The 20,799-nt window shown below is 38.0% G+C and overlaps 1 protein-coding gene across 1 annotated transcript in view; it reads left to right on the top strand.

Moving 5' to 3' along the window:
* Window positions 1-20,799, top strand: part of ADCY8 (adenylate cyclase 8) — a 121,865-nt gene that overhangs the window by 17,337 nt on the left and 83,729 nt on the right. The window contains exon 2 of the mRNA XM_034068583.1: window positions 11,371-11,520. Within this exon, the coding sequence (XP_033924474.1) occupies window positions 11,371-11,520 (150 nt within the window). The remainder of the gene's footprint in view (window positions 1-11,370; window positions 11,521-20,799) is intronic.

A 20,799-nucleotide genomic window follows, 5' to 3' on the forward strand; every position in this document is an offset into this window, starting at 1 on the left:
TGTACGTACCTTGGAAGGGGTGTATCTGGCCAATGTTGTCTCTCTGGATGGCAAAACTTATGCACTAAGAACTGATTTCATCCTTCCAGGGAAAAAAAATCACATTGTTATCAAGAAGGACACATAAGTGATTCCCCAGGATATCTGAAATGCTTCATTTCACTTGTGTTCTGATAGTTAACAAACCAAGACTGTTGGAGGAAACTGCTTAAAAAGCTATCAGAGCCAGAAGGCCTATGTACATCAAACAACAGGCTTTGGATCAGGCATGAAACACTAGAATGTGTGTCACCCTGTCATTATATGTGTCCTTTCTCCTTGAGTCCTTTCATAGATTTAACAGTTAGCACTGTATGGCTTCTAGAAAACATCAGCCAATTGGGAAGATTAGTTTATAAAACTGATTGCCTTTGGTTTTCTTTTGTAAGGGTCAGAATTTATGTTCTCTTCATTGCCTGAAGTTCCAGTATGAAATCCACTTTGACGGGTAATTCTTGGCCTAAATTCTAGAATGGCTTTTGTGTCACTGAGTAGATGCCTTTAAACAACCTGAACTGCAAAATGTGGACAGCATTCGTGGCTGTGCATGGAATCAAACCCTGTATGAACTTGCACACAGTTATCCTGATGTAAACCATTTGAAGACCTTCTCTTGTTTATGTCCATCAAGATTTAATAGTCTCCAGTAGCTCTCTCTGCTATCAGCAGATTCATCATTCAGCATCAGAGACAGTGGTTGTTTTGTCTTGCATCATTTATTTAATATTCCAGAAACAGTCCAGTTTCTGTTTCTCATGCTTACACAAGCAGTGAAAACAAAAGCATGGCTTATATTGTCAGGCAAGGAGAACTTAAACCACAGCAAATATCAGTGTTTGATGTTAATCTCATCCTTGTTTTATAGCAGAATAAGTCACTGTCTTCAAAGGAATTAGTCCTAGGTCACAACACTGTCAATGCAGAATGAATCCTGTACCATATGTCTCCTCTGCTAGCAAAGAGACAGAGGAAACCTAATCCTTCATTATTTGCCTGTGACATATTTTGCCAGCCAAAAGACTGAATCAACTTTTTCCCACAGCACTCTCTGTACTTTTGATGTCAATCTGACTTCTTCCAACTCACCACACTGAAGCATTCACTGTGACTAATGGCAAAATAACACCCACAGGTTTCACAAAGGAAAATGCTTATCCTTGCCTAACTCTCTGAGATAAACTTTTAATCCAACTGGTCTGGAATGCTGTAACCTCACAGCTTTTGTCTGGTACGTTTCCATTTGCTTCCATGCCCTTTCTCTATATTCTCTCCGGTATAGTTCCTAGTTAAGAGTTAAAATTTTTGAGATAAAGAGCCTTCTTGGAGTTTTTAAAGAAGAAATTGATTCACATTAGATAGTTAGTAAGGAAATTCCCATTGAACATGAGTGATTCATGTGTTGCACTGTACTTAAGCTCTTTGGCGCAGCTCCGGAGAGCAAAGACTCCTGGTCCCTGTTACCCCATCTCCAACTACCCTAAAGTTTTCTTTGCTGGTTCAAAGGTTTTCCATTTCCTGCAGTCTCGCAGGGTCATATCAGCACTGGTTTTCTGTGTGGTTAAGGATGCCTGAAATTCTCTGTACACTGAAGTCAGTCTACAGTCCACTACCCTTGCACTACTCAGGATTTCTCCAAAGTAAAGGGAGGCCTCAGGTGCTGTGATCTGCCATGTTTACAGCCCAGTGTTAGCATCAGGGATGGCTGAGGAAGTTGCTGCTTGGGGGTTTTGTTGATTTTTTTGTTTTTAACATTTTCTAGGAAAGTATCCTAAAAAGGGCATTGCTGGGAATTTGGTTTTCAGGGGATCATCACAGTCAACAGTAAAAGGAGAAACTGAAGAAAAAATAAACACAAGGAATATCAAATTGCTTTCATTGTGGTTTTCAGATTGCTTTACCAAAATCAATTTAGAATGGAAGCAGGGCAACCAAAATGGGAAATCTGGAGAAAGGAGATATTTTCCTTGTTTATTTCTGGGCTAGCAAGCTATAAGGCCATTCTTGTTGTCTTATGCTTCAATCAGTTGTAGATTCAATAGTAGGCTCCATCTCTAATGATGCCGGAGCAAAACAACATCATCTTACAGGTGCAACTGTGGGAAAGATTCAGCCTTGCAGCTGGCCTTTAGTCTAAAATGCTAACAATAAAGTGTAAAGAGCCTTTGTTTCCAGCACTGTTTTGGATTTTGGGATGAATACTTTAAAAGAAAGAACAGCTGTGGGAGAGGTCTGCTTGACAGCAGGTATCACTGATTAACACAAACAGCTGTGCAGCAGAGTTTCCTTTCAGAGTAGAATCAGGCTTTGAAGGACAAGGGCTGTTTGGAAAAGGACATTAAACTCTGTGATGTTCCTCGTGTATTTTTCATTACCAGTATTTTTAGTCCTATTCCTATTAAACCAATTTACCTTTTAATAGGTATTAGTCTTACTCTCACCCTGACTGGAAGGGCTTTCATAAGGCTATCTTTATTTCTTGATAAAGAGTTTGAGAGTAATTTAGGACCATTACATTTTGCTACTGCTTTCTTTTTCCACTGCACTACCAAAGGGGGAAAATGATTTTCAGACTCTTGCTTCTTTCTTCCACCTATGGCCACAGCTTGGAAATTCAGAGGAACATACACTTGTACAGGAATAAAAACGAAAAGCTTCTCTGTTTCTCTTGTGCAGTCTATTGTAATAGCGATTGCCAGTTCTATTGGAAAGAGACATGGAGTGCATACTGCAGGTAATTGCTGGGACATGCGTACGACTGATCAGGTGAAACCAGCAGTGAAGTGTGTCAGAAAAGATGAACTGCTGTCAGCCCTGCAAACGTAATTATTGCTCACTCAGTTTTGACATTCCACTTTGGATAAAAGCCATTATCTAGAGCAATAAAAACAGCTGTGCAGAACACCACCCCAAATTTAGTAGAAGTGCAGACTTCTTAATTCTGTTTTCCTTAAAATGTAGTTAAACTCTTTCCAATGCTGCAGAGCAGCTCTGATGGATGATTTTTTTCCCCTACCATTACTCCTAATAAGTTGTATAATCTGTTAAGGGAAGTAATCAGAGTTGTTCTGCCTTGGCTGTCCTGCATTGACTTAGGTAGAAGTACTGAGATAACCTGAGGAAAATTTTCAGAAGTTTCACTTTAGAGATCTGAGATTCAGGGTGTTGCTCACCCTAAAACTCAGTGATGCTCTCAGATAATTCCAGACGAGGTGTTAGCTGAAATCTTTTGTCACTGAGAAGTTATCTATGATAGGACAAAGGGTAATGGATTCAAACTTAATCAGGGGAAGTCCAGGTTAGATCTAAGGAAGAAGTTTTTACTGTGAGGGTGGTGAGGCATTGGAATAACTTGCCCAAAGAAGTGGATAATGCTTCTTTAGATGCTGTAACTTTTATTAGGAGTAATTAATTCTCTAGTGGCTTTAAATGGAATGTGGCTTCTATGGAATGTAAGTAAGGGAGATCAACTTCTGCAGAGAAAGTGTGGAGAAAATTTCAGTGTCAGATTGGCATTAAAGAGTCCAAAATATGGAAATGCAGAAAGGGAAACTCCACAGCTGCTTTGTACTGCCTTCTGGGCAATGAGAGGTAGACTACCATCTCTTCGTTTCTTAAGCTACCCTGACTACCATGGGCTGCTCACAGTGTGTTCTCTGTGGTGCAGGCATTTGTGCTGTGTCTTGGGTTTTTTTGTGGGTTGTTACAGGATCTACTCCTGGTTTGACAACACAGGCAATTAAAAGTAATTCTGTAGTACATGTACTGTGGTTTCAAGGTTATGCATATTTGGAGAAGAAGATGGATCCCTGTCTGAGCCTTTCATGTTTACTTAAGCACAACAAAAGAGGTGATGCTTTTGGACAATAAAGTAATGACATCTGGAAGGTTTGGCTTTGTATTTCTCCTTGTAGAGGACAAGTAGAAGGAAAAGGTACCTAACCAACACACAGAAAACACTGAATAAAGAAGGTTATTTGCGTCAAAGGATAAGACTGTTCATTCTAAGTAGGAACATTTCAGGTATCTGTAATAGCATCCTGTGTGCCAAATGATGACAAAAGAGTGCTGTGTTGCTCAGTGCGCAGGAGATACGATCACCACGTTTCATTGTGTGGTTCAGGATCAGTTCCTAGAAGAGGGTCAGGGAGTTCAGGAGGTTACCCTGTAGCCATGGAAAAGTTACTAAAAATTTACTCATCTCTCTCCATTTGCCTGTATCTATGGATTACGACCCTACTACTGACATTGTCCTAGGCACATCTAGTCACTTTAATATCTATAAAAAGACAAACAGCCAAAAGAGGTTATCCACAGTCACAGAATGCATTTTCTTTTATGAAGATTATGCCTGAATCCTACATTTTAGACAAACTCAAGGGCAGTTAGAGGAGATGTGCTGAAAATTATTTGCCATTTGGGGCTGCTTGATGGCACTAGCAGGGTTATGTATTTGCTTGACCGCTGCTGTGCAGCATTCAGTTTCTGTCAACCTTTATCTGTCTGATGTGATATGATATTTCTGAAAGATCTTTTGTACCACACCACGATGCAGAAGTCTTGCCATAGTTGATAGCTGATGTATCAAATTGTATAGTTTGAGCCATCTATGAACAATTTAATCAGACATTTAATTTTCTACATTTCTAATGGATTCAATGAGAGGAAAAGCAAGAAGGGAATAGCTGGTTTTCTAGCATCATATTAAACTCTTGTTCTGAATATTCAAGATACGTATTTTTTAATGATGTCTTGAGCTAGAACAATTGATTTTATGCAGAAGTGTCATTGTTCAGAGTGAAAATGGTCTTTGTTTTATAAATCATCAGCAGTGCAGGAGCAATAGGCGTGTTAGGATATTCTGCAATAAAATGGAGAAAACAATGTCTAAGACCAGGTACTCTCACTGAGTATGAGTAATTCCTTGGGATACACCTTGTGCTTTGATAGGGCTAGCCTGTCTTGCAGGATTTCATGCATATGAAAGACCAGACTGTGTCCTCAAGCAAACAGTGAACACCTCTAATGCCTGCTCTGAAGCAACAAGACCAGGCTTCTTAAAAGATCTCACCTCTGCTAGAGGCATAAATAAGATCTGAGTTCTTGAAGAATCAGACAATGTCTCCATGGGAGCTGTGCACAGCTGAATTAGTTCTAAACACAAAATCAGGAGGTGACAGTGACACAAATAGCTTTCACATTTAGCAAATCAGGTGTAAGTGGGGTAAAGCACTGCTCTTAATCATTATCTTCTCAGGTGTGTGGTATGTTCCTGTCTTCCAGTAAATTGTATATGTAGATCACTCCAGATGTATTTGTGCATTGGATGATATAGAGTATCAGAGACAGATGAGCTTTCTTGAACATCATAGCAGCAGTTTTGCACCTTTGTGGAACAAGCTGGTTTCCAATAAGCGTTGGCAGAGAAGCTTCCACAATCTAAACCAAACAAAACAAACCCCCCTCTATCATAGCATTTAGCAGTTGGACTGAGGAGAAGTCAGAACGAATGAACTTGGTGAATAAAAAAACCCCTTACAAGATGATTTAACAATAAGGCAACATGATTTCAGTTTAATGAATTGGAAGCAATGCCAACTATGAATGTTCCCATGCTTCCTCTCCCTGTGGAGGCTGTGCTGTGAACTTAGACGACTGCTCTAGATGGGAAAATCACTGCCAATGCCAAATGTTTGTTTTTTAAGTTGGCCAAATTTCCTGATATAGTTCACAGCATGGTCTCACAAATAATTAATCTGGCACGACAAAGGGGAATCTGTACTGCAGGATCAAGGTGGGCAAGAGGCAGTACAGAGATACAGGTACTTACTAGTTTTGCTGCCAGGAACTTTGATTCATAAAATCATGGTCTCAGCTGGAGATAGAAGTTTGCTGCAGCCCAGCAGGAGAGAATGGTAGAGTCTGTGCTGCCAGATGTTCCTATTCTATCCAAAGTAGAGCATTTTGGTCTCAAATTCCCCATTTTTCATAAAAACCCCAGTTCATTCCTGATGATCAGCTCTTATAAAACCATAATACATTTTTCTTCGAAGTAGCCTAAGCAAGGGGGTGTTGGAGAAGGGAGAAGGCAATAGGGTTTCTGAGACATTTTAGTTACAAAACCCAACCTTGTGACAAGATGCTATTTTTATTTAAACAACTAATAATAAATCAAAATGCTTCTTCAAACCTAATTAACCCGTAATAATTACCATAGCAACCAGTTCTTTGTGTAACACATGTTGAAAACCCTCTAAAAGAAGCACAACAGCTTTACTTTCCCAGTTTTCCCAAAACAGAACTACTCTAATCCACTGTTGAAGAAAATCTAAAATTAGAAAGCAAAATAGAAAAACAATAATTCCCAAAGGCTCATTTTAGGAATTAATGAAATTCCTGCTCTTTAGGACTGATGTGCCTTGAGAATGTCCAACTGGAGATTACATTGGAAAAAATTTCTTCACTTTTCAGCTGTGTTTTGCCAAGTTCAGCCACAGCACTGCTCTTTTTCTATGCAGCAGAACAAAATAACCTGCTGAAGAGGTTCATAATAGGTTTATTTCTGCAGAGCACACTAAGGTTTGCTTCTGTAGTAACACTTAAGTTCCTTGTCTCCCTGGATTTCAGTGTTATTTCCAAACTTTTTTAGCTTTCTCTCCTCCACTTCCACTATGCTTTCTATGTGAATGTATGCTACCATTGGTTCAACTATTTATAATGAAAATTGTAGCAATTATTGTCTTTTAGGGCTAGCTATGAACTCACTTCCAATCTGTTGGGTTTGTTCCTATGTATTAGCATTTCCTCAGGTTACAGGCTCTTTGGAAGTGCTGGGGTCAGACTCAGTCAATCACTACACACTCCATACCTGTCGACTAATGGCAGGTCTTAGCACTGAATAAGGAGACTCTACAGCCAACCTAATGGCTTTATACTTCCTGATGGAAAATTGTACCTTTTCAAAGAGGAAAAATCACAGCAAAATTGAAACACAATTTAGTTATGTTTTTTTAAGTTTTGAAACTGCTGGCATTTGCAAACTCCTCCTTAACTTGCTCCCAGTTCATAAACTCACAGGATTCTGTGTAAGCTCCAAATCAAGGCAAACTCAATTAGGTGCTTTTAGTAGCAGACATGCTTACAGATTGTTGCTATGCTTAGCCCAGCTCTGCTCTCAGTAACTCACCTGTATCCTTCTGAATTTCCTGTTTCCTGAATTACATTCAATTCTGTTAAAAAGCTGCCTTTTGCTACAGACCTGTGAGCTGCTTTACTGTCTTTTCAATTAGTTTCCCCTTTCCTGTTCTTTTACATTATTATCTTGTACCTGCTCTGACTGATACTTCTTCCTGACCAGCTGTGCCACAGAATCACAGAATCCCAAGGGTTGGAAGGGACCTCAAAAGATCATCTAGTTCAACCCCCCTTCAAGAGCAGGGTAACCTAGAGTACATCACACAGTGCCTTTTAGTCGTTTCTTTGAGATCTGGTGATTTCCAAATCCACCCACAATATTATCTTGGTTTCAGATGCCTTGGCAAAGCCCTGTTTATACAATGAGTGACAGATTAAAATGAAATTATTTGAAACAATGTGTACTGTCCAACTTAATCTTGGCTTTCTTGTCTGACCTGTGGCCTCTCCTTCCATTGACTTTGGTTTTGGCTAGTTTTCATATTGATTTTGCAAAGGGCTCCGAGGTGCTTGTATGAGAGACACTTTATAAATGTAAATTTATTTGACAAATGAGTGATTTCTCTGTGAACTAAGCTATTAATCACGTCCTACGAGAAATATGAGAATCAAAGTTTTGGAGTAAAAATTGTAATGATTGCTTCTAGTTATCTGCATGATCTTGTCAAGTAACTTTCTTTAGCCCTGTCCCTCCTATTATGCAGTTATATACAACCGCAGGTTCAGCAGGGACAGTGCCGATCCTTAAACAGATGCTCCCAAGCAGCATGGTGATGGGTACCTTCTTGTTTGCATTAAGTATTCAAGGAACAGACCTCCCCAGAGCCCTATTTAACCTCAAAGCATATCACTCATGGCTTTTTAAGATCACTTGCCTTCTCTGCTACAGTTGCTTATTTGTGTGCTGTGCAAAGTACAGAGAGACCTTGCACATAAGTCACTCAAAAATGCTGTGAAAAGATTTTCTTTTTTCTCACGTTATACCTTGGCTTTCCTACTGTGTGATCATTGATTATCTTCAGGTCAATCAAAAAGACATGAAACTGTGTAAATCATATAAAATCAGTCTGCCCTAACTTGTGGCCCTGATAGGCAGTAGAAAATCCTGCAAGACTTCTGGAATTGGCCACAGTAAACTGTGGAAAAAAGAGTGTCAATGAGAGATTCAGCAGATTTTATACATCTTTTTCATTCTTTTGTTAACAAGAGCAATAGATTGTGTCTTTGCAAGGCATAGTGCTTTACTTTTTAGATTGTTTTCAGTCAGACTGCTATGTATAAGAAAAGCAGATTCTGCCTCTGCTTAAACTGTTGTTTTACCTGTAACATGTTTTCCATAATTCCCTTTGTCCAAATCAAATTACATGCTCATGAAATCTAATTGAAGGCCAAATTCTACTGCATTTGCTCTAAGGAGATCTGCTGAAGCGAGTGGCACTAGTCCTGAGTATTAGCAGAAGTGAGTGACTGAACTGGGCTCATGGGGAATTTGCAATTCAATTTGCAAGCAAACAAGAGCTTCCTGCCACTGCTTTCACTGTTGATACGCACATTTCAGATGCTGTGAAAGACTTTTCTTTCTTTTCACCCTATATTCTAGCTTTCCATGTGTGCAAGTATTGATTATCTTCTAGTCAGTCAAAAAGGTAGGAAATGTAGACTTCTCTAGCCACCTACAGCTGATTTCAGTTGTTCCCCTGAACAACATAATACTGAACTGGTCTTATCTAATGTCAGCTCATCATATGGCTCTTAGTAGGCGGCACCAGAAAGGAGTTATCTCATGAGCTGAATTATTGCATTCACTGTTTTATCTTGGAGCAAAGGCAGAAAATGTCTGGGGCAACCTGTCTCCGGTAAAGCAGATAACAGGGAAGAAGCAGTAAGTGCAGAGGTGGAATAGTGATAAAACAGTGAGACTAAATAGTCTCAAATTTGTCCCTTTTAAAAAATAAAAGGGGTAATGCTATAAGTCAGCTATAAGTCAGTTAAAATGAGTAAGAGGAAGATGAATTGGGAATGATTAGTTACTGTTTCCAAGCATGACAAGGCACTCATATGATAAAGCTGTGAATTAAAGAAAAAAAACAAACCAACAAAGGAAACATTTTTATCAGAAAGTGCCTAATAACATTGTAGAAATCTTTGTCATTGAACACTATAGAGCCAAAGGTACAATTAACCTAACAGTCAGAAAGATATCAGAAAATGTTAAGTATAGAGTATGCCACCTTCACCTCAGAGATGCTGTGAACCACAGAATCCTGAGTGCCAGGAAGATACAAGGATCATGCTAATTGTGCCCTGTTTCTCACAAGCTTTACCTAGACAACTATTACTAGCAAAGGTTAAACAAAAATTCAGCTGGAGCCAGGATATAAATTCTTATTTAATCATGGCATATAAATTATAGATGAATATCCTATACTATTATAGAACAATACTCCATATTCAGAAATACGGGAATATGTGAAGCTAACCAGATGCATTTAGCTTGAGATCAGATTTTACTTTCAAACCCAGATGAATGTGAGGAGTGAGACCTGGAGATCTGAGGCAAAGCATCACAACGAGATTAGGTGGTTTTGCTAAATGTTTTTTCTCTTCTGTTAGGATAAGTAACACTGATTATAAGATAATACTGAAAAATGCAGCCTTTAGCCTACAGTGTTCTGGAGTGTTCAAGAATGTGTTGACAAAACATCTCTGAATGCTTGCTTTATTCGTGTACTCGTATATACTGTTTATCCTTGTACTCCTACCCGGGCACTCAATGTTTTCTGCTATCAGAGAGAGCATCCTGCATGGTGAATGCTTGATCTGCCTTGATGTGGCTGTTTTTGTGTCATGATCCTGGTGGCTTTGCTGGGCAAGTGATGTGGCTGCAGGGTAATGTAGCCTCCTCCTGCTCCATGGCTGGTCTGCTGATGGGAGAGAGGTGTGATTCCACAAGGCAGGGTGCACTCAGTGGGACCTCATCAGCATAGTGACTCTGACTGGGCCTTGGCAGGAAAATGGGGAGCTGCAGTTTGCCAGCTCTTGGCTGGCTCACTGTGTCCCAATGACTGCTCTAGTTAAGGCAGCAGTCAGAGCAGCTTGGTCTTATATGCTGCATTTGAACAATATTAATGTCTTCTGGATTTATTTTTGACTCTTGACCCTCTCACAAGTTGGAAAAAAAAGGCAAGATGAAGTGGAAACTGAGAGGAGTTCATATGAATTTGCAGCCTGTAACAGGGATGAGGTATTGTATGAAGCTGCTGAAACTGCAGTCTGTGTTCTGTCTCTAGTGTATGAAGATATTAAAAGTTTCTTACTCAGTTTCCCATATAATCTCCTCTTCAATAGTGTCAATGTGCCCTGTCTTACAAATATCCAGAGCACAAAGATGTACTAATGAAAGACAAATAATCCACTGTAATTTACATTGTCCAAGGATGCACTCCCATTTGGCTCTTTAAAGTTCATAATGCAAAGGAAGAAGCTGTGACGCACCCTCTACAAGGATAAAGAGTACAGCTCTGACGTAGACCTCAGTGAAGAAAAGGTCTGGGTACACAGGCATAAGATATGAAAGAATTTGGTTATCTTTTCAGCTTCTTCTGTTGAGTGATTCAGAATTCAGATTGTGCAACATTATGCTTTGGCATCAGCTGAAAATGAATTTATTTAACTTGGTCAATAATAACAAAATAACTATTACCACTGATATTAATTCTTAGCTAACTGGCGCTCTTTGCTTTCCTTAGTATGGCTTTCTTCTCAAACTAAGCCATGGAGCAAATGAGAATTGCTTTTGCAAAAGAGCCAGTGCAAAACCAAATTGTTAATTATGTTTGTAATCATTCCTGACTAAAGTCCTGTGTGTCATTCCTTGGAAGCATCATTTGTGGTTCATCTAGAGTTTAATGCCCCCAAATACTGCATATTTCTCTCTCAAGGCAGAGAGAATTTTACACTTTTGGTACCTCTAGTTAAGAACCAAGAGATTCTTCTACACCAACTTTCATAACCATTATTTTTACAGCCTGTATGACTGCAGAGCAGTCATTCTATATCTCTTTCTTTTTCTCTTTCTCTTTCTAAACAGATATTGTTTCTTCTCCTGTCTGATCAAACCTTATTTGTTGTTCATTGCAGATAGCAGCTCAGGCAGTGTTATTTATGTGTATGAACACTGCAGGAATCTTCATTAGCTACCTGTCAGACAGAGCACAACGTCAAGCTTTCCTGGAGACCAGAAGATGTGTAGAAGCCAGACTGAGACTAGAGACAGAAAATCAGCGACAGGTACTGGAGAAACAATTCTATCTTTTCATTAATTGAAATTTATAATTGCCCAAGACTGAGCTTGCTGACTCCCATTTGCTGCCACCTGATTTGTGCAAGTTAAGTGAATTTCATGCTGTTATCTTGTTGATGTGTATCGAACTGATATGACATCTTAAAGATCTTCACTGGGAAACAGGATTAATAAAGAATGGCTATTCATTGTTCTTTCCTATATGAGAAGAGACCATCAAATGTTCTTTCCTATATGAGAAGAGACCATCAAACCCCTTATGTAAAGAACCAATTTTAAACACTTATCAGCAACTGATAAGTGTTTAAAATTGGTTCTTTACATGAGGGGTTAAACTGGGAAGCTTCCTGCTTCAGAATGTTGTGGATACTAAAACTTGTATCAGTTAAATGAAACCTAAACAAGTTCATAAAAGTGCACTCTATTTAGGCAGAGAAAATACTTAAACATCACCTCTGGGCCACAGAGTTGAATTTTTGGAGCTGAGAGGCCATTGCAGGGAAGTATCACTATCTGCTTTCTCTGTTCTTAACGCTTCCCTAAAAATCTGCTTTTGGTGACTGTGTGCAGTAGCATATTGGGTTAGGTAAACTTTTTATCCAAACAGGTATGTCTGTTCATAGATACATCATCTTTTTCAATACAGAATAAGAGGTGTTGAATAAAAAAAGAGTTTGCTGCTTATTTTTTTATACCAAGAGAACATAAATGAGATGTAGCATGCCATATGTTTTGCGTTCTGATTGCAATATCAGAAAGTTCCTTGCTGTTTAAAAACTTGCATTAAGATCAAAATACAACCTGTGTATATACATATATATGTATGTTACACTGCTATTTCATGAACTCAACCATTCATTTTGTCCTGTTGTATAATACATATATTGCTTCTCAATTTTATTTCACTTCTTCAAAGTCATGCAGAGATCTAGGAAGATGTCATATTCTAGACTTTACTGACTAATGACTCAGTATGAATGCATGACTCTGCTGAGTAACTCAAGTTACTTGTGCCAGAACATCAGATGTTGTAATAGGATGAGGGGTGATGGTTTTAAACTACAAGTGAGATTCAGGCTGGATGTGAGGAAAAAATTCTTTACAATGAGGGATGGTAAAATACTGGTACAGGTTGTCCAGAGAGGTGGTGGATGTGCTATTCCTGGAGACATTCAGGGCCAGGCCAGATGTGGTTGTGGGTAACCTGATCTAGTTGAAGATGTTCCTTCCAATTGGAGATGGGATGGACTAAATGACCTTTGAAAGTTCCTTAAAACCCAAACCATTCTATGACTCTATGATCTTTCAGGCTACTGCTGACTGAAGAGGCTTGGAGGGATGTTATCTGGGATGCTCTGTTGTAATTTTGTCTGGAGAATCACATTTTTATATGGTTTGGGTTTTTTTTTTTTTTTGTCAGAGGGGTGCTTTTTGCATTTTTATTAATTTCTAATCTTTTATAAAATAATATTTTGTAAACTTGACTTCTGTAATTTTCGGATGGGTAGTTTGTTGTAAAAATCTTCATAAAACATTAGCAATAGTTTCCCCCTGTTCCAGATGATTCTGAGAATTTTTCATTAGAGTTGCTTGCTGAAATTTTATTTCCTATTAGGAAATTTAAGGTAGATATTTTCCATTTGGGTGGGTTTAGAAAGAATCAGACTTTGGGTTTTTTTGGTTTGATTTGGATTTTTTTTTGGTGAGGGGTGAAGTGGGAGTTGGATCTGAAATATTTGGCTTTAATCAGTTAGTGTTGAACTCTGCATTTTGTCGTGGCTAAGTGCCTTGCAAAGCTTCAGGGTTGTGCTGTCCCTTGAAGGCAGAACTTACTGAAGAGTTACCTCATTGAAGCTGAGACTCACCCATTACCAAAGTAGTGTGTCATGGGTATCATATGACTGGAAATGCATATGGGAAAATGTATTTGGGCCAAGAAAAAATGCCCACAAGAAAAAAAAGACATCAGAGATACCAAATGAAAGATCTCTTCTAAAACTCAATTTAATTATAAGCTAACCCAAAATTTAGGAACTAAACATTTTGAAGTATTTCTTATTAATCTTGTTGCAACTTTGAAGCTGTGCTTTTACGCACACCTAAAAGTACATATAAATAATAATCCACGTATTATTCTTTTCAACTTTTAATTTGTATTTAGGAAAACAAGGACAAAATGCTCCAGTACTGGAATGTCTTGAGTGGAGAGCCTGTTTCCCTCAGTCTTCTAGTTTTACCTTTGCTTCTGAAGCGGTAGCTCACTTAAGCAATTCCTAAACATATTTTGTTTAAGAAGACTGGCAATACCACTGCTTTTCTTCAATAGTTTGTTTATGCTTACTTGACCATTAACCATAGGCAGTAATTCAGTGAGAGTCAGCATTTTTCTATTTCGAAGACATGTATTTCATGATGCAGGGAGTCTGTAGTTGACATTACTGTAAAAATTATATTACCTGTTAATGCATATCACATTTGTAAAGTAAGGATTAAATACTGATGAAGCCTAATAAATTCATTCTATGAATGTCTAGAAAATAGCTCTAATAAATGAAGGGGGGGCTGATAGGCGAAAAAAGCATGTGCAGTAAAGTTGTTGTGATGTAGCTTATGAAAATTGCTGGAATTATGCCTAAGGAGATAAAAATGTGCAAACAAAGTAGAGCAATAAGTATTTGTGTACTGATTCCAGATAATAATTCCAGGAATCGCAAATTCTATTCCACTTTGATTTATTTCTCTTCCAGTTCCCATAAACTGTCTAAACATAAGGTTTTTTACAGCAGGGTCAAGCTTTTTGTGGCTTTCATTGGTGGTACTGCTACTTTTCATAATAATGGGTGACATCATGATCAAAACCTCTCCAGATCTGTTTCCATCCCACACAGCTTCCATTTCTTAAACAGAAACTAATAGATTATTCCAATTGGGTAATTGTATTGCTATATCATACATATGATGCATCATATGAAGTATGACAGCTAGCCAGATAGGTTCAATAGGGTCTCATCATTCATTTAAATCAGAAGACCAGTGAAATCAAAGTAAGAAAAAAAAGCATGAGTTAAAAAATACAGCAAAGAATGGTATGTTTTTCCACAAGGAAATGCAGAATAATACTTCAATTTTCAATAAAGTTTATGTAAATGCTTCAGATACAGAATCATAGAATTGCATTTTGTGGTCAAAACCAAGATTTTTTTTGCATATCTACATAAATTTCATATAGATAACATGATTTTTTTTTCAGTGAACACAGTTCATTTGCAATCACAGTTTTTGTAAACTGTGTTGAAAAAAGAACCTTGTAAGGAGTGAAAAATTCTTTTGTATTGTTGTTTGTGCTACTCTGAGCTGAAATTTGAACAGTTAGACGCAAAGGTTTGTTTTCCAGATGTCATTATTCTCCATCAGTATCTTCCCTCTGCAGGATTTTCAAGGTTTAAGGACTCCTTGTTCTATTTCAGTATTGCTGTGAGGTTTTCCAGTTTGACAAAGTCTTTTTTAAGGAGCCTAGCCATAGGTTTTCAAGGCTTTTAAGTGACATAATTTCCAGTTTCTGTTTCAAAAACCCCATATAATTAATCTCCTATATATTTTTTCATCCTTCCTCCTTCATCACCATTTACTTTCAACAAACTTTTGAGTAAAATTTCCAAAAGTATTTCAGAAACTCAAAAGCTTCAGTAGTATTTTCAAAAGTGACTAATTCAACAAAGATCCGATTATTTTCATTACTACTTTTTTATTTTTAAGCACCTGGCATTGTTACCAAGTACATATTAACATTTTCAATTACAATGAATTTTGTAACTCTAATTACTCTATTAATAAACGAAACAGTATTGTGGATACAGAAGAGAATTACTCCAGCAGTCATTGCTAATGATGTTTATGCACTTAACTGCATGGTATTGCCTGTGTGACACCATTTGGAAATCCCAGCACTCTATGAATCTGAGGGAACATCTGTTTCTACTTCCTTCCCAATTTTCACTAGAATATTAGAACTTTCGTGAAGATCTAAAACATTTCAGAGCTCAACTTAGATAAATGAGACTCCACTGATAATGAGTACAAGATAGAATGTATCATAGAAAGATAGAATATCAGAGAAGCAATCTACAGAAGGTAGCACAGACAAAATAACATGCAACAAAACCATCCCCAGTTTACCAGTTATTGATCAAATCATTAATCTAAATATTTTTCTAATAAATTGTAGCCAGTTGCTTGTGCTTAAGATATGTACCTACAGCAGCCAATCAAAAATAGCAGCCATTAAAATGTCTTCCACTTTTGTGTTCAATACATTGCAGTTATGAATAAAAAACAAACATGAGGTTCTCAGATTTCTTAAGTCCATTTTGTCAAGGGCAACAAGAATAGTTTCTACAGGACCACTGGTGATAAATGGAACACTAGGAAAAATGTGGGACCCCTCTGGATGGAAACAGACTTGATTACCCAAGGCATGGAGAAGGCTGAGGTACTCAACAACTTTTTGCTTTGGATTTCACTGGCAAGAGCTCCAGCCACATTGGCCAAGTCATGGAAGGCAAAGGCAGGGACTGGGAGAAAGAAGAGCTGCCTACTGATGGAGAAGATAAGGTTCAAGAACATCTAAGGAACCAAAGGTGTTTAAGACACGATAAGATGCAACTGCAAGTCCTGAGGGAAGAGGCAGATGAAGTGGCCAAGGCGCTAACCATCATAGTTGAGAAGTCATGGCAGTCTGGTAAAGTTCCCACTTACTGGAAAAGGGGAAACATAATGCCCATTCTTAAAAAGAGAAAAAAGGAAGACCTAGGAACTACAGGCCAGTCAGTCTCATCTTGATGTCTACCAAGATCAGGAATAGATTCTCCTGGAAATAAGGCACATAGACAATAAGGAACTGATTTATGACAGCCAGCAGGGCTTCACTAAGGGAAAATTGTGCCTGACAAGTTTGGTGCCCTTCTATAATGGGGTTACGGCTTTGGTGGATAAGAGGAGCTACTATCTTCTACCTGGACTTGTGCAAAGTATTTGACTTCCTTTTCTTTAAACTGGAGAGACATGGATTTGACAGATGGACCACTTGATGGGTAAGGAATTGGCTGCATGCTCACACTCAAAGAGCTGTGGTCAACAGCTCAATGTCTAATTGGAGACTGGTAGCAAATGTTGTCTCTCAGGTGTTGGTTATTGGGACTGGTGCTGTTTAACATCTTTGTTGGTGATATGCACAATGGGATTGAGTGCACCCTCGGCAAGTTTGCTGACACCAAGCTGTGTGGTGCAGTCAACCATTCTTTGATTTCATGGTTTCATTTCAACAATATCATCCCTTTCTATCACCTGTTTGAAATTTTGGGTCAATATGTTTTGATATCTGTTTGTTTCAAAAAGGTTTACACTGTACTTTGTTAATAACCACTTCAAAAACATTGCCTTACTTTTTACCTTGATTTTATCATAAAGACACAGCAGGTAATTCTGCTTTCATAGCATCTGGGAAATGAAAATAGAAAATATAACTTACTTTCTTAATTAGATACTGCAAAACTTTCAAAAACAATGAGTATGCAGTTCTCCTCATTGTGAAAATACTGTGAAGTTGCCTTAATGAAGAAGAGGAACTTGCATTAAATTTCATTTTCATTTCTATTTTTCATCATACAAAATCCCTAAGTTTTAGATGAATACATATTAAATCCAGGCACATATGAAAGTGATGGCTTTATGAAGAATTGAATTCATAATCTATCTCTGGTATTCTTAACTGTTCTTTCTCCAGCAATTCATATTCATTTGAAACTTGTCTAACATTTTAAACCCTCAAATATTATAATTTAATTATAAAGTCTTTCAAATAACTGTCACTCTGCCTGTTCCTCCACCACATACAAACAAGTTATACATAGCTGAAAATAAGCATTGTGTGAGAAAGTTAATATTTGACTTACAAAATTGCTTGTGATTGAAGATGGAAATAGAGGCTTAAAATGAGTGGAAAGGGTACAACCCAGAAGTTAAGGAGCTAAATGGCTTTAAAAATCAGTCCAGATCCTAGCTCTTGTGATAAAATTGCAATGTTACATCATTGGTATTTATAGAAAAGTCGTTTTACTTATAAGACTTATATGTCATGGACACACTTCTAGTCTCCAGCCAAGACGTCAGTCAACCAGTGAGACTAATGAAGCCTGAATAAAGCAATAGGGAAATATTGGTGAGAGGCTGCTTTCAAGCTAAGCAAAGTTGTTAGACTGTATCCTACTAACATAAATAACCGGTGAAACTAGACAGGTTTTCAAAGGAAAAATAACATTAAGCCCTCTGAAACGTTTTGTTTAGATTATTTCTGGTAGATTTAGAGCACCTGATAGTACCTTGTGAAAGAAGGATATTCTCTGCAGTTGTTTGAGATGACAGGTGAAATCAGTCCAGATCTGTGTGGTGCTTATATTTGTCCTTTGGCAAGGTGTTTGTTCTTGTTCTCACTGTAGCAGGCTCTTCATCATTCATGAAAAGAAAATTCCTTACCTGGTGTGCAGAACTCACCAACAGAGCTGCACTGCCACTGCTGGGCTCAACTATTGGGAGGGACTAAAATCAGAAAGAAATCCTCCAGGTTTTAAGCCCTAAGTCATCAAATGTAGAAAAGTATTTTACTTTAGCACTACGTTTGTGCAGTCTCAGTGGTTACCTACTGTTAGAAACTACTAAAGACACAATGCATTAGTCTCTTTAGCTGTCTTGTTTACATCCTTCTCCAACATGGTATTTAGCAGGCAGACCCCTTTCTCTGCAGGTATCATCTAAAATTCCACCAAGAGAAGGTCCTACTATATGGAAATTAAGCTTCTTCTTGATGTCTACTCTAAGCCCTATGAATATTTCCTTGGGTGTCCAGCATCCTGGTGGAGAAAACAGAGAAGAAAGAGCAACTAAGAGGGTTGGTGGGGAGCAACCTCTGCCTGTCTGTAGTCTTGCAAGGAGTACTCAGGCAAGAAGGCTCTATCTGGCAGCATGCCTAATCCATCAGGCTTCTGAAGATGCTTCCCATCAGGGAGGAATGAAGACAGACATCTTCAGGTATAGTTAGGTTTTTAGTCAGATTAGAGGGAGGTAACAAGAAAAAACTTTTCTTGCTTAAATGGTGTAATGAGAAGAGTCCTCTATGAGAGCACCCTAGCAGAAAATTCCTCCCAGCGAGTTCTGTCACTGGCTTACTGAACACCCACTTTCCATCTAATCTTTCTCATAGGGGATTCCACAAGTTCAATTAAAGCTCATTTTGAAAGTTAAAACAGTTTGGATATTATTTCATTCAACTTCCACAAAGGATTTGAGCTCACCACCCTACAGAACCTTTCACCCAGGTGAGAAGAGGGTGGTTTTATTTTCTGTGTATGAACACATCCTATTTTCCGAGTGTGGGTATGAGTGTTAAGGAAAAGACACCCCTTAGTATTCAGAACAGCCTGATGTTGACATATTTAATCCCTCCTGACTGTTATCTGTGGAAAAACTGTAATCCTGTCTTAATCTCTTTTTCTATTAGAAAACTGTTCTGTTTGACCATTTGTTTCCCTTCTACTTGCAGAAGATTTTATTCTCACTTTCCTCTGCAACAGTCTCTATTTCCCACAGCTTTAAGGAGCTCTCTGCAGATTCATGAACTCTGTTCTGCTTATTAAAACAAAAATAAAATTGTCTTGCAAGTTGCATAGGTTTTATCAAGCTCCTACAGATCTAGAGTTTAATCAACCATTGGTACTTTGCAATATCTAACATAAGAGCAGATTGGACTGGATTGGAAAGGACAGTTTAAGAGGTTAAACACTATAAAGTCTTCCTTTTATACATATATGGGTACTAAGAATATGAAAATTCCTCTAAATTGGTAAGAAGATAAAGTTCAGATCTGGTTTAAAAATAGAGTAATCTGAATTTTAGAGATCATATGACCTTCTTTTTTAATTATAAAAGAAGTTTAAATGCTTCAAAAATAAAAATTGCAATAATAATAATTAAGGTTTTATTTTTAAAGGGCAAAAATAACCTCACAATTCTGTGTAAACCTCTGGTTAGATACTGCATTTTAGTCAGCTTTTTTTTTTTCCTTATAGGAAACGATCTGTTAAATGTGAAATGCTCAGAAAAGTTTCACATTTATCTAGACTTTCTTTCATCTTGTGCCTTTCTCCAAAGAACCACTATCCCAATAGAAATTTGTTCTTGTCATTGCTCCTCTAGTACTTAGAGGATCAAACTCAAAGCATAACCCAACATTCAATCAAAAAAGCCAAGGAATTTGCAAACTTCCTATTGCTCTTCACAATCGACATCCATATCATGACTGATCTGTTTCCTAAGTCCATTAACAGACTCTTCTTCCTTACTAGCATGGTGAGAAGCAATATTTACATGCACATATGTTTTTATAGGAACCACAGAACAAGTTACAAGACTGGCATGTACACTTTTTGCACCTTCTTGTCTCAAAACACCCCATCTGATTAACCCACTTGCAGTAGGAAGCACAACAGTCTGCGTTTCAGATTTTAGATGCTGTTGCTATTTGCTGTGGTTGTTTGTTTCTTATCATCAGAGCACAATTCCACATTTTGCTTTTAAGTAGAAACATAATGTAAAATCAAGATACAAATAATCCTCTGCCTTCTCTCCCATTCCTTGCAAATTTGGAGTAGTCACATGGACTCAAAAAGAATAATGAGATTTACAGACAGTGCTGGAGAGATAGGAATCAGACTCTGAACTGCAATTATAGGGAGGAAATATAATGTCAGATAGTGTCAGGACTTCAGGGATGGGAGCTTTCCCTGGAAGAAATTGGTGAGAAAGAAACTTCCCCTCCCTAGGAGCCGGCTTTTGGAATCAGTGATAAAACCTCTTTCTGAAAATCTGTGGTTTCTAACCAGGTTGTTCAAATGCTCTGCTGGTCAATAGTTGATCAGGTTTTTGTGGCTTGTGCCTCCTGTGTTCTCAGCTCTTTACTAAAGAGAGAGAAGTCTAATAAAAAAAAAGCCATTATCACAGCTGTCACTAACTTACTGGTGGCCCAGGGAAATGAGTAACGGGAATGAAATCGTTTCAGACCCCTACAGTGATGAGACACTTCTGCCAGCTGGTCTGCAGTACAGTCATCCCTGCTTAAATGAACACCAGGCACCAAACTTACCAGCCTAGTACCTTTCCTCAGTTCTGAATATGCTTACTCGTTTGAAGGTAATTATTTTTTCTTGTTTGGGACC

Source organism: Melopsittacus undulatus, chromosome 1 (assembly GCF_012275295.1).
Source record: "Melopsittacus undulatus isolate bMelUnd1 chromosome 1, bMelUnd1.mat.Z, whole genome shotgun sequence".
NCBI classification, from domain to species: Eukaryota; Metazoa; Chordata; class Aves; order Psittaciformes; family Psittaculidae; genus Melopsittacus; species Melopsittacus undulatus.